This window comes from Macrotis lagotis, chromosome 1, assembly GCF_037893015.1.
Source record: "Macrotis lagotis isolate mMagLag1 chromosome 1, bilby.v1.9.chrom.fasta, whole genome shotgun sequence".
Classification (NCBI taxonomy): Eukaryota; Metazoa; Chordata; class Mammalia; order Peramelemorphia; family Peramelidae; genus Macrotis; species Macrotis lagotis.
This window is the reverse complement of record NC_133658.1, coordinates 796,576,756-796,589,912: the sequence shown is the minus strand read 5'-3', so window position 1 is coordinate 796,589,912 and position 13,157 is coordinate 796,576,756. Positions and strand designations below refer to the sequence as shown.

Sequence of the window (13,157 nt, the reverse complement as noted above, 5' to 3'; positions counted from 1 at the left end):
GTAGGGGGGGAGGAGGCCAAATTTCATACTCCTGTACAAATTTATTTCTTTTCTTTTTTCTTTTCTTTTTTATTTTAGTTTTACTGTCTGTTTGGCTTTGGGGAGCTCTGCCAGACATGTCCCACATGTTCAGTAATGAAAATCAGCCAGTGAAAGATAAGCAAGGAATTTATTGCAGGTATATGCTACATCTCTAACTCACATAGTTGAGATAAGGGTATATATAAGCCTAGTCCCCGTTGTATCAGCATTCCTTATCTCCAGGCCTGTGAAAGCATGCCACAAAAGGTCTGTATCCTGGAAAAATGGGGAATCTTCAACAAGATAAAGATGAAAGGTAGAGAGATAAGTACCAGAACTCCTTCCTGGGACACTTGAACTAGAAGAGGATGAAAGGCAGAGGGATAAGGACAAAAGGGCCTTCCTGAGAATATTCAACAAGATAAGGATGAAAGGCAGGAGAACAAAGAGAGAGAAGGGCCAGAGCTCCTTCCTGAGTTCAGAGCACTCTGGTATGGACATTCCTATTGTCCCAGGTCTCAAGGACTCTCAGGATGAACTCCTCATGGCCACATACTCTGTCTATTATCCCCTTACACTCAGTCTTTTCTGAGTCTCTGGAGGAGGCTGACTTCTGCTTCCCTTTAGATTCTAGGGTCCGCCCCCCATGCTGGGGGCAGCTGAGCGTGATGAGGTAGACAGGGGTCTGTGTTGGGGGGGGGGGGACGGAGAGGCTGAGTTTAGGGGAGGCTGCTGGGGAGGAGGGAGAGAAGACCTAAGGGAAACAGAAAGTGGAAGTGGAGGGAGGGGAAAGAAGGGCTGCGGGGCAGATCCAAAGTGAAGGACTGAAGCGGGCGACGTCCACATGCGTACCCCTGTAAATACAGCCACACTTTCTAGAGCAGCCACCCCGAGGAGCTCGGGGTGAGACAGCTGCCCCCCTGCCAGCGCAGCCCGGCCCCCCAAAGGGCTGGGAAGCTGTCACAGATGGTGGGGTCGGGGCAGGGAACGGCTGGGCTGAAGGCGATGTCAAGGTCTCTCTGCCTCTCCAGGGGAGCCGGACCCTCCTCACAGGACAGCAGGGCCAGCCCGGGAAGGGCTGGGACTGGTGAGATCTAGACCCCCATGGCACAGAGGAGCTGGGGCCTGCGCCCCCCACCCCGGAGGTAAGAGGTCAGGGTCAAGAAGGGGAGGAGGTCTGCACTTGCAGCGGGCGGGGCCGCGGAGGGGGAGGGGCGAGGCTGCCACGGTAGTTTATTTTCTTCTTTTTACATGACGTCAGAGTGACTGGGACTTCCCAGAACTAGGTAGGATCTAGGGGCTGTTAGCCTCTGTGGAGGCTAAGAATGCGCATAAAAAATAGACTCCTCTGAGCAAAAAGAGAGTTTATTTTGGCTTTTCTCGAGAAAAGGGCATCTCTGTGGCTCACCAAGGTAGTGAAGATCAAGGAGCTGCCCTGAAAGATTTTATTTATTTTGAATTTTGCAATTTTTCCCCTAATCTCGCATCCCCCCCCCACAGAAGGCATTCTGTTAGTCTTTACATCATTTCCATGGTATACATTGATGTAAGTTGAATGTGATGACAGAGTGTTATAAATAAATGAAAAGAAAAACCTGCTAGAGTGAGAGAAAATTGTACATTTTATTCACAAACCTTACAAGATACTGGTACACCTGGGGTGAAGCACCAAGTAGTCTTCAAAGTCAGGTAATTTATAGTCTTCAGAAACTCTTTCCCCTCCCTCTTGGATGTTCATAGGTTCTCAGAGTTTGAGTTACAATCTAAAAGGTCCACCCATTCCATGATATGTCCCTAATTTGATCCTCCCCCACACATTATACAATATGCTAAAGAACCCCAATCCTCACAGGGGGTGTGGGGGTTAATATTCAATTACCAGTAGCATTAGGTCAAGATCTCTAGGTCACTCTTGACTGGTTGAGAACCGGTTTGGGGCTTGGTATCCCTGGAATGAGATTAGGAAGACTCTTCCAGTCTTGTGATTGGCTGGGCCGAGCTTTGTAATGGATTCCCTAAGGCTCCCCTCCACACCCTGTGAGGACCAACACCTTACATTTCTCACACAGAGAAATCATATCCTTAAGGAAGAAAAATAAAGTATAAGAGATAGCAAGATCAGACAATAAGATAACTGTTTTTTTTTAAATTAAAGGTAATAGTCTTTGGTCTTTATTCAAACTCCACAATTTTTTTTTCCTGATACAGATGATATTCTCTATCACAGACACCCCCAAATTGTCCCTGATTGTTGCACTGATGAGGTGAGCAAGTCCATTAAGGTTGACCATCACTCCCATGTTGCTGTTAGGGTGTACAATGTTCTTCTGGTTCTGCTCATCTTGCTCAACATCAATTCATGCAAATCCCTCCAGACTTCCCTGAAATCCCATCCCTCCTGATTTCTAATAGAACAATAGTGTTCCGTGACATACATATACCACACTTTGTTAAGCCATTCCCCAGTTGAAGGATATTTACTTAATTTCCAGTTCTTTGCCATCATAAGCAGTGTTATCCAGATTTTGAAACAACATTCCAGACTGCAGGGTTAAGGGGTCAGTAGGAACATTTTCCAATCTCTGTAATCTTGCTCTTCAGGTCAGCATCCTTGCTTGTCCTTGGCATCCCCCTGATTGCACTCCCATCAACCATGAGTTGTACCATCAAGGGGAAATTATTGGCCAGTTCCCTAAATGGGTTTTGGGAAAATAAGCTCACAAAACTAATGGGAACTCCAAAAACAATTTTAACTCCAGGTAACCTTGTTCTTTGAACCAGGGATCCTAAGCCACCATCAGAACACTTTAAGCTAAAAGTTCATATTTTTATTTCCTTGGTCCGGTGCTCACTGGGCATATGTGGTTCTAGATAACTATTTGACCAGAGGATAGTAAATCCCTCAGAAGTTCTGTGAAATAGTTCTATAAGTGTATATGTTCCCAAACCCATTTTGGCATCCTCCCTCCTTTTCCTACTCCCAAATTCCAACAACTTTCTAAGACTTGTGAGGAAGTTAGGACACAAAGTTAAAATCTTACTATACTACCAAGATCTTCTTTAATTGACACTGAAATAAATCTAGGGACATATCATATATCATGATATTTCAATTCAATTAAACCATCAGTTCAATGTTTTAATTTTTTAAAACTTAATATTTAATTTAATATTTATTCTCATTTCGTACAAATAATGTTTTCTACATTAATAAAATATTCTTGTTTAAGAATAAATGAAATACCCCCTCCCCCAATAAATATAGACTTGCTTGAGCAAAAAAGTAAAGGGGAGAGAAAAAACTTAAAATAAAAAATTAATTAATTAATTAATTAATTAAATTAAAAAGAAATTAAAATTAAAAAATAATAGTAATAATTGTAGGTATGGCCAGGTGGCACAATGGACAGAGCACAAGCCCTGGAGCCATGAGCACCCGAGCCCCTATCTGGCCCTGTACACCCAACAATCACACAGCTGTGTGACATGCAAACCCCACTGCCCTGCAAAAAACTAAACAAAAAAGGAAAAAAAGGCCCAAAATAAAATAAAATAGTAATAATAGTAGGGGTGGCTAGGTAGCAGACAGAGCATTGGCCCTTGAGCCAGGAGCACCTGGGTCCAAATCCAGCCTCAGACACCCAATGATCACCCTACTATGCGGCCCCAGGCAGGCCACCCAGCCCCATTTGCCCTGCACCCCCCCCCAAATAATAATAATAATAATAACAATAAAAAATGTGCTTGAGTCTTTGTTCCAACACCAACAACTCTTTCGCAGGTGATCACATTCTTTATGATAAGTCCATGACAAAAGTTACACTTCCATATTTTTCCACTGTTGCCATTACTGATTGCAACTCCCTCCTTTCATATTTCTCCACTACCATGTACTGTATTTTCTCTCTCCTTTCACTCTGACTCTGCTGTGGGGTAGCTGAGTAGCACAGCAGACAGATCCCTGGCTCTGTGGCCAAGAGGCCCTGAGCCCCAATACCACCCCTTAGGCCCAGCATCCACCTGGCCCTATGGTCCAGGACAGGGCATCCAATCCCAGCCCCTTGCAAGAAGTAAAAAAGAAAATGTGTTATATCTGACCACTCTAACCCCATGGTACACCCTCTCCTCCATCACTTGCATCCCCCCTTCCCCCATCTCCCCCCTCTCCATCTTACTCCAGATGTCTATACCCCATTGAGTATATATGCTGTTTCCTCTCTGTGCCACCTCTAATGAGAGCAAAGGTTCCCTCATTCGCCCTTGCCTCTTCCCTTCCATATCATTGCAATAGTTCATTGTAATAAAGAAAAATCTTATTATATGAAATATCTTGGCCTATTCCCCCTCTCCTTTTTCTTTCTCCCATTACATTTCCCTTTTTTTCCTATTGACTCCATTTTTATACCATATCTTATCTTCGAAATCAGCTTTCTCCTGTGCTTCAACTATAAAAATTCCCTCTACCTGCTCTATTAACTGAGAAGGTTCATATGAGTATTATCAGTGTCATTTTTCTATGCAGGAATACATGCAGTTCATCATCATTAAGTCCCTCATATTTTCCCCTTCTCCTCCACTCTCTATGCTTCACCTGAGTCCTGTATCTGAAGATCAAACCTTCTGTTCAGCTCTAGCCATTCCAACAGGAACATTTGAAATTCCCCTGGTTCATTGAAAGTCCATCTTTTTTCCCTGGAAGAGGACATTCAGCCTTGCTGGGTAGTTCATTCTTGGCTGCATTCTAAGCTCTTTTGCCTTCCGGTATATTGTATTCCAAGCCCTACGAGCTTCCAATGTAGTTGCTGCTAAGTCCTGTGTGATCCTGACTGCAGCTCCACGATATTTGAACTGTGTCCTTCTGGCTGTTTGTAATATTTTCTCTTTGACTTGGGAGTTCAGGAACTTGGCTATAATATTCCTAGGGGTTGGTTTTTTGGGATCTCTTTCTTGGGGGATCGGTGGATTCTCTCCATTTCTATTTTGCCCTCTGCTTCTAGAATATCAGGGCAATTTTCCTGTAGTAATTCTTTGAAAATGATGTCAAGGCTCTTTTCCTGATCATGACTTTCAGGTATTCCAATAATTTTTAAATTATCTTTCCTAAGTCTGTTTTCCATATCAGTTGTTTTTTCAATGAGATATTTCACATTTTCTTCTAATTTTTCATTTTTTTGGTTTTGAAGTATTGATTCCTGATTGCTGGTAAATTCATCAATCTCCCTGAATTCTGTTCTTTGTCTGAAGGATTTGTTCTCCTCAGAGAGTATTCTTATCTCTTTTTCCATCTGGCCAATTTTGCTTTTTAAGGCATTCTTCTCCTCAATAACTTTTTGAATTGTTTTATCCATTTGACCTAAGCTAGTTTTTAGCATGCTATTTTCTTCAGCATTTTTTTGGATTTCCTTGACTAAGCTGCTGACTTCATTTTCATGTTTTTCCTGCATCTCTCCTTTCTTTTCCCAGTTTTTCTTCCAACTCCCTCATTTGATTTTCAAAGTCTTTTTTGAGCTCTGTCATAGCCTGAGTCCAATTTCTGTTTTTCTTGGAGTCTTTAGATGCAGGAGCTTGTGCTTCCTCACCTTCAGACTGAGTATTTTGATCCTTCTTGGGCTCATTTGCAAAATATTTCTCAATGGTCTTCCTCTTGTTTCTCTACTTGCTCATTTTCCCAGCCTGAGCCTGTTTTTGGGGTGCTTCCTGTGCTTTTGGGACACTCCCACAAGGATCACAGTGTGTGAGGCTCTGTCCTCCCTCCTGGTCTGTGAAAGACCATATGTGCCCCCTCTGCCACAGGGCTGAGGTGGGGGGGGGGCTGCTGTTCTATGGGGGGGCCTAGACTGCTCATCAGGATCTGAATATGGTCAGAGCCCCAGAGTCCTGTTCCAGAGGCAGAGGACAGAGCTCCTCAGTCTCTTTCTCTTCACTCCCCTCCCTAGGTTCAATGGGCTCATGACCTGGGGGCTCCTGCTTACCTGCTCTGCCTGCTTCTATTTCCTGGATCTGGGTTGTGCTGTCCCAAGCTGCTTGCTGTGTGCCCTGAGGGCTGGGCTCCATGTACTCGCTCTGGCAGAGGTCCCCAAGCTGTTCCCCCACTTTGTGCCTAGTGCTTCCCAGGGGTGTAGCTCCAGAGATTCCCCCGCTGCTGTGAGCTGCGGCTCCCAGTGCCCTGGGGCTGCTTCCGGGAGGCTGAAGTTCTTTTGCTCTGGCGGGCCACCCCTCTGGTGGGCTGCCCCTCCGACCCGGGGAGCAGAGCCTTTTTGCTCTTTTCTAGGTTACCTTGAAGGAGAACTGCCTCCCTGGGTCCCTCTGTGAGTTCTGTCTCTTGAAAGTTTAGTTAGAGTCCTTAGCTTATGAGTTTTATGAGAGAGTGCCTGAGACAAGATCCTTTCTTGTCGCTATCTTGGCTCCACTCCCTCCAATCTTTTAATTTTTTAAAATAAAATGAAAAATAGAAAAGAAGAAATATTAAAAGTACACTTTCAGATCAAAGTGCAATAGTTTATATAATAAAGGAGCACAGAAACAAAGATTAAAATCTAATTTGAGATTAGACAACCGACTCTTAAAGAATGAATGGCTTAAAGAACAAATTATAGGAACAATAATTTCCTTAAAGAGAATGACAATATTGAGATGATATATCAAAAGAAAAGATGCAAAAACAGTTATCAGAAGCAAATTTATAGCTCTGTTTACATCAATAACATGAGAAAGGGAAGACTGATGAATTGTATATGCAACTTAAAAACTAGAAACTAAAAATTCCTGATTAAAAATTAAATTGGAAATCATAAAAATCAAAGGTGAGATTAATAGAATTGCATGCAAAAATCGATTGAATTGTGAGATAACACTGAGTTGAATTCATGAAAAAAACAAAATAAACCATTGGTTAATTTCATTTTTTTTAAAAAAAGAATGAGAATAAAAACCAAATGATTAGTATTAAAAATGGAAAGGAAGTATATACCATTAACAAAGATGATATTAAAGCTATTACAAGGATTTATTTTAACCAAAAATTGTGCCAGTAAATTTGACAACTAAAATAAAGTGGATGAATATTTACAAAAATACAAATTTCCTAGATTAGCTGAAGTGGTGGAAGATCCAAATATATCTATTTTAGGGGAAAAAAATTAAACAAGCCATAAATGAGCTTTTGAAGAAAAAGTAGCAAGATCAGACAAATTTAATGGTGAATTCTATCAAATAACAGATCAACTAATTCCAATATTAAATAAGTTATTTGGAATAGTAGACAAACAGGGTATCCTATCAAACTTGATTGATGAAATAAGTAGGATGGTACACAAACCAGAGAGATTAAAATCAGAAATAAAATTAGAAACCAATTGCATTGATTTATATAGATGCAAAAATCCTAAATAAAATACTAGCTAAACTATTATAACATATCCCCAAATATATATACATTATCACCAATCAGGACTTATACCAGTAATGCAGGGGTGGTATATAACAAAGAAAATTAACATAATTGATTTTATTAATAATAAAAGTTTAAAAATATAATCTGGGGGCAGCTAGGTGGTTCAGTGGCTAGAGTACTGGCCCTGGAGTCAGGTGTACCTGAGTTCAAATTTGGCCTCAGACACTTAACAATTACTTAGCTGTGTGGCCTTGGGCAAGCCACTTAACCCTATTTGCCTTGCAAAAACCTAAAAAACCCCAATAATAATCTGATTATGTCAATAGATGCAGAAAAAAACTTTTTGTGAAGTACAATACTCATTTCTCTTAAAAAAAAGTTTAAAGGCATAAATAAATTCTTTCCTCAGTTGATAAAAGCATTCATCTAATACAGGGTGGGGAACCTTTTACTGCCAAGGATAATTTGGATATTTATAACATCATTCACCCAGTATATTTGGTCAAAGACTGAATTAATTTAATTGTAAATTAATTAATTCACAACCATAAAACCACTCCTGATAAAAGCTCCTAGATTTCCTGATTTCAAATTCTATAGGCAGTTACCATGGCAGTGCCAGACCATGGGCCTTATAATGACAAACCCTAACCCTAATCTAGAACCATTGGCAACTATTATTTCAATTGGGGGTACGTTACAAAGCTTACAAAGCTTTGGTGTGAAACAAGGAAACCTATTGTCACCATTTTTCAATATTGTCTTAGAAATCCTAACAGTAACAAAAGAAAAAGAAATAGGATTCAGAATAAGACATGAGGCAATAAAACTCTTTTGCAGATGATGATGATAAACTTGGAAAATCTCAAAGCCTTGACAAGTTAATTGAAACAATTAAAAATTTGAACAAAGTAACAAGATATAAAGTAAATCCACATAAATCATCAACATTCCTATATATCAAAAGCAAAACCCTGAAAAATGAGATAATTTATTTTATATTGGAATTAGTTGATTTGTTGTTTGATAGACTTTACCATTAAATTTGTCTAGTCTTGCTGCTTTTTAAATTCATTTATGGCTTGTTCACTACTTCTGCTAATCTCATTTAAAATAGCTCTAGGCTGTATAAAATACCCAGTCCTCATTTTACAAGTTAGGTAACTGAAGCTTGGACTGGTTGGACTTACCTCAATCAGGAGGAAACAAGACTGGAACAAAATATCCTGAAATCCATTTGTGAACTTCCCAGGATTCTTCTCTGAAACATATAGGACTCCTCTTATTTCTGAATCATCCAGAGGGTCAAAAAGGCTCTAAGTGAGGTCTGGAAGGCTTCTCTCTAGGCAGGCTCCTTCAGGGGCTCAACAAAGCTCTTTCCAGACTCTGCCTCTTCCCCAACAAGGGACCCGCATATGTTGGTGATGAAGACAATCCCTGGGATTGAAGAAAAGTTACTGCTGGGGAGGGAAGAGCAAGAAGGAAAAGTCTGGATCAGGCCAGGCCAGGAACCAGAGTTTCTCATGGAAATGCCCCAGACCAAGCCCTTAGGAAGACAGGTGCTTGGATGGAGGTTTTAGCCACAAAGACTTGCCAGGATTCCAGGAGGCCCAGGAGCAGCAGTGTCAGCAAGATGAGGATCTGGGGCAATCTGCCTCCTAGCAGCAATGCCTTTTCATCCCAGAACTGACTACTCCCCACTCCTGCTTCCCTCTGATGGGCAGATGTCTGAGAGTGCTGGTGTCCATCCTAGGACCTGTCCTCTTGAACTGTGAGTGTGTATGAGGCTGTGAGAACAAATATCCTTCAAGTTACAAGGATTCAATCACTTGTCATCCAGACCCACCAAAGAAAATAGGAAAGTTAGAATGTGTCATTGAGGGCTCAGTTGTTTCTCTCCTACTGAGAAAGAGGCAAAAAGGTCCAGCTAATTGTGGACTATATCAACTGAAGGGAGATTCTCCCCAATCACACATGCAACCAAAGGGAAAGCAGAGAAAAACAGTTCTAAAGCTGGAAGAGGCTAAATGAAGAAGCTCTTATTAAACAGTGATTGTGCATTGTTCTAAGCTCAGAGGTTACCCTTTATAGTAAAACACAGTCCTGCTCTCCAGGCTCTCCAAATCTTTATGTAAAGTAAGAGACAAGAAGGCTAAATTAGAAGTGATATTGATAAAGGAAGCACAAACATTATGAGGAATGAGGAAAGGTTCCTTGTAGAAAGTGAGATTTGATCCAAGATATTAAGGAGACCAGGGAAGCCAGAATATAGAGATCACTTCAAGTTGTGTCGGACAGTCTGAAAATGCTCTGAGTGGGGATGGAGTGGACTGCAGGGAGAACAGCAAGGGACAGCAAGGAAGCCGATGTCACTACACAGGAGGTGGGGTGGAGCAATAATATTTGGAGCAGGAAAGGTGTGAGAAGACTGAGAAGGTAAAAGAGGGCCATATTTGGAAGGTCTTTCAACAATTTATTTGATCCTAGATGTGATAGGTAACCCCTTTAATTTATGCTTCATTCTTTTTTTTCAAATTTTTCAAATTTTTTTAACATTTTTTATTTTTTTAATTATTTTTCTTTTTCTTTTATTTATTTACACAGTACTAAAATATTCTTGTTTGAGTAAACATAATACCCCCTCCCCAACAAAAATATAAAATTTCATGAGAAATAAAGTAAAAGAAAGAAAAAATTGTGTTTCAATCTGTGTTCTGATACCATCAGATCTCTCTCGGGTGGATCATATTCTTTATCATAAGTCCATCATAGAAGTTGCTTTCATATTTTCCCATATTTGCTGTTGCCGATTTTAATTCCCTCCATCCATTCTTCCCCACTACCACCTATCATATTTTCTCTCTCCTTTCACTCTGTCCCTCTTCAAAAAATGTTCTGTGGGACAGCAGAGTGATGCAGCAGACAGAGCACAGGCCCTGGGGCCAGAAGGCCCCAAGTCTACATTCCACCCCAGAGACCCAGCAACTATCTGGCTCCATGGCCTGGACAGGCCACCCAATCCCAACACCTTGAAAAAAGCAAAAAAGAAAATGTGTTATATCTGACTATCCTCTCTTATGATCTACCCTCTCCTCTATCACCCACATCCCCCCTTCCCCTCCCCTTGTCCCCCTTATCTCCTTTTTCTTCTAGATGTCTATACATGTTGCGGCTTTCTTCACCTTGGGGCCCTATCAGTGATGACCTCCCTTCCGGAGGGGAGCTGAGAATAAGGAGTCAAGCTACACTGCCTTATGCCTCCAGCTCAATTTTATTACTGCTTAGCTTCTAACATATATACTGTTAGGTCTTCCGGGGTAGAAGAAAGAAAAATAAGGAAATGGGGGATGTGCAAGCAGTCTACGTGCAGCACTTGCATTACAGGCTAAGGGGGTACATTGGGGGGAGGTGGTAAAACACAGTTTTGTCCTGTGCCTTTGGGCTGTGGGGCAGAAAGATCAGCTCCCAAGGACTCCAGCACACCTTATCTCTCAGGGCAGCATGCCAGCTCCTGAGACTGTGTCCAGGTGGCAAGGCCATTAGAATAGCCTGTGTTCCCACATACACACTTTTGAGTGTGTATGCTGTTTCCTTTCTGAGTCATTTCTGATGAGAATGAAGGTTCTCTCATTCCCCCTTGCCTTCTCCCCTTCCTTACCATTTCAAAAGCTACATGAACTATCTTTTATTTTTATCTTAGCCTATTCTACCTCTCCTTTCTCTTACTCCCAGTACATTTCCCTTTCACCCATTGACTCCATTTTTACAATATTTTATATCTTCAAATTCAGCTCTCTCCTGGGTCTCATCTATAAAAGCTCTTTTTTACCTGCTCTATTGAATGGGAAGGTTGATATGAGTATTATCAGTATCTTCTTTCCATACAGCAATACATACAGTTCATCATTAAGTCCCTCATAATTTACCCTTCTCATTTACTCTCTATGAGTACCTGAGTCCTGTTCTTGAAGGTCAGACTTTCTGTTCAACTCTGGTTGTTTCAACAGGAACATTTGAAATTCCTCTGTTTCCTTGAAAGTCCATCTTTTTTCCCCTAGAAGAGGATGTTCAGTTTTGTTGGGTAGTTGATTCTCAGTTGCATTTCAAGCTCTTTTGCTTCCCAGAACATTATATTCCAAGCCCTATGAGCCCTTAATGTAGATTCTCCTAAGTCTTGTGTGATCCTGACTGCAAAATTATGTCCTTCTGGCTGCTTGTAATATTTTCTCTTTGATTTGGGAGTTCTGGAATTTGGTTATAATGTTCCTGGGGGTTATTTATTTGGGATCTCTTTCTGGGGGAAATTGGTAGATTCTCTCAATTTCTATTTTACCCTTTGCTTCTAGGATAGCAGGGCAATTTTCCTACAGAAATTCTTTAAAAATGAGATCAAGGCTCTTTTCCTGATCATGACTTTCAGGTAGTCTAATAATTTTTAAATTATCTTTCCTGAATCTGTTTTCCAGATCAGTTGTTTTCTCAATGAGATATTTCACATTTTTTTCCTAACTTTTCATTCTTTCAGTGTTGAATTATTGTGTCTTGATTTCTCACAGAGTCATCATCTTCCTTTAGCTCCATTCTACATCTGAAGGATTTGTTTTCCTCAGAGAGCTTTCTTATCTCCTTTTCCATCTGGCCAATTCTGCTTTTTAAAACATTCTTCTCCTCAATAACTTTTTGAACTGTTTTACCCATTTGACCTAAATTGGTTTTTATCATGTTATTTTCTTCAGCATTTTTTTGGATGTCCTTGACTAAATTTCTGACTTCTTTTTCATGTTTTTCCTGCATCTCTCTCATTTCTTTTCCCATTTTTTTCTCCTATTTCCCTTACTTGATTTTCAAAATCTTTTTTGAGCTTGGTCACAGCCTGAGGCCAACTTCTGTATTTCTTAGAGTCTTTAGCTGCAGAAGCTTGGACTTTCTCATCTTCAGATTGAGTATTTTGATCCTCCATGGGACCAAAATAATCATCTATGGTCAGGTTCTTTTTTTCTGTTTACTCATTTCCCCAGTCTGTGCCTGGTTTGGGGGTGCTTCCTGAGCATTTGAGTACTATTGGGACATCACCCCCCAACAAGGACCTCAGTGTGTGGGGCTCTGACTGCTCTCCTGGTCTGTGAATGACCCCACAGTCCTGTTCCAGGGACAGAGGACAGACCTTGGCAGTCTCCCTCCACTCCCTTACTTTTGGTGGGTTGAGCACTCAGGGCACAGCTACCTGGAGGCTCCTTGCTGGGTGGCTCCATGGGCCTGCTTCCATTTCCTGGGATCTGGGCTGCCACAGCTGCACTAAGGACCTGGAATGCCCTGAGTGCCATGGCTATGCTGGCCTAGGCTTCATGCTCACTCTGGCAGAGGTCTCCCTGCTTAATCTTCTACGTTGTGCTTGGTGCTCCCCTGAGGTACAGGTCAGGAAATTGCTTCTGCTGCCAGGAGCTGTACTCACAGGTGTCCTGGGGCTGTTCCCAGGAGACTGAAGTTCCTTCTCTGGAGCCCTCCAACCCCATGGTACACAGTCCCACTATTTTCCAGGTTGCCTTGAACTGGATAATTGCTAGCTGGATCTTTCTGTGGGTTTTCTCTCTTGAAAATTTAGTTAGAGTCATAATTTTAAGGTTTTTTGAAATATTTTAGAAAGAGCACCTAAGAGAGATTGCTCTCCTGCCACCATCTTGGCTCCATCCCCACCCCCTTAGTTTAATGAATGAGAGATTGGCATAGTCACAGCTGAACTAAA

The 13,157-nt window shown here is 41.4% G+C and overlaps 1 protein-coding gene across 9 annotated transcripts in view; it reads left to right on the top strand.

Annotated features, from left to right (window-relative positions):
- The window catches only part of LOC141508300 (butyrophilin-like protein 2), a 41,185-nt gene that overhangs the window by 6,832 nt on the left and 21,196 nt on the right, over positions 1–13,157 (top strand). For 5 of the 9 annotated variants that reach the window (XM_074216780.1, XM_074216785.1, XM_074216783.1 and 2 more), the window contains exons 3-4: positions 79–178; positions 1,053–1,166. In XM_074216780.1, coding sequence (XP_074072881.1) covers positions 1,126–1,166 — 41 coding nt within the window. In that variant the 5' untranslated portion in view covers positions 79–178; positions 1,053–1,125. Of the gene's footprint in view, positions 1–78; positions 179–806; positions 1,167–13,157 lie in introns of those variants that run through there. The other 4 variants (XM_074216786.1, XM_074216778.1, XM_074216782.1 and 1 more) reach the window with 3 other exon arrangements.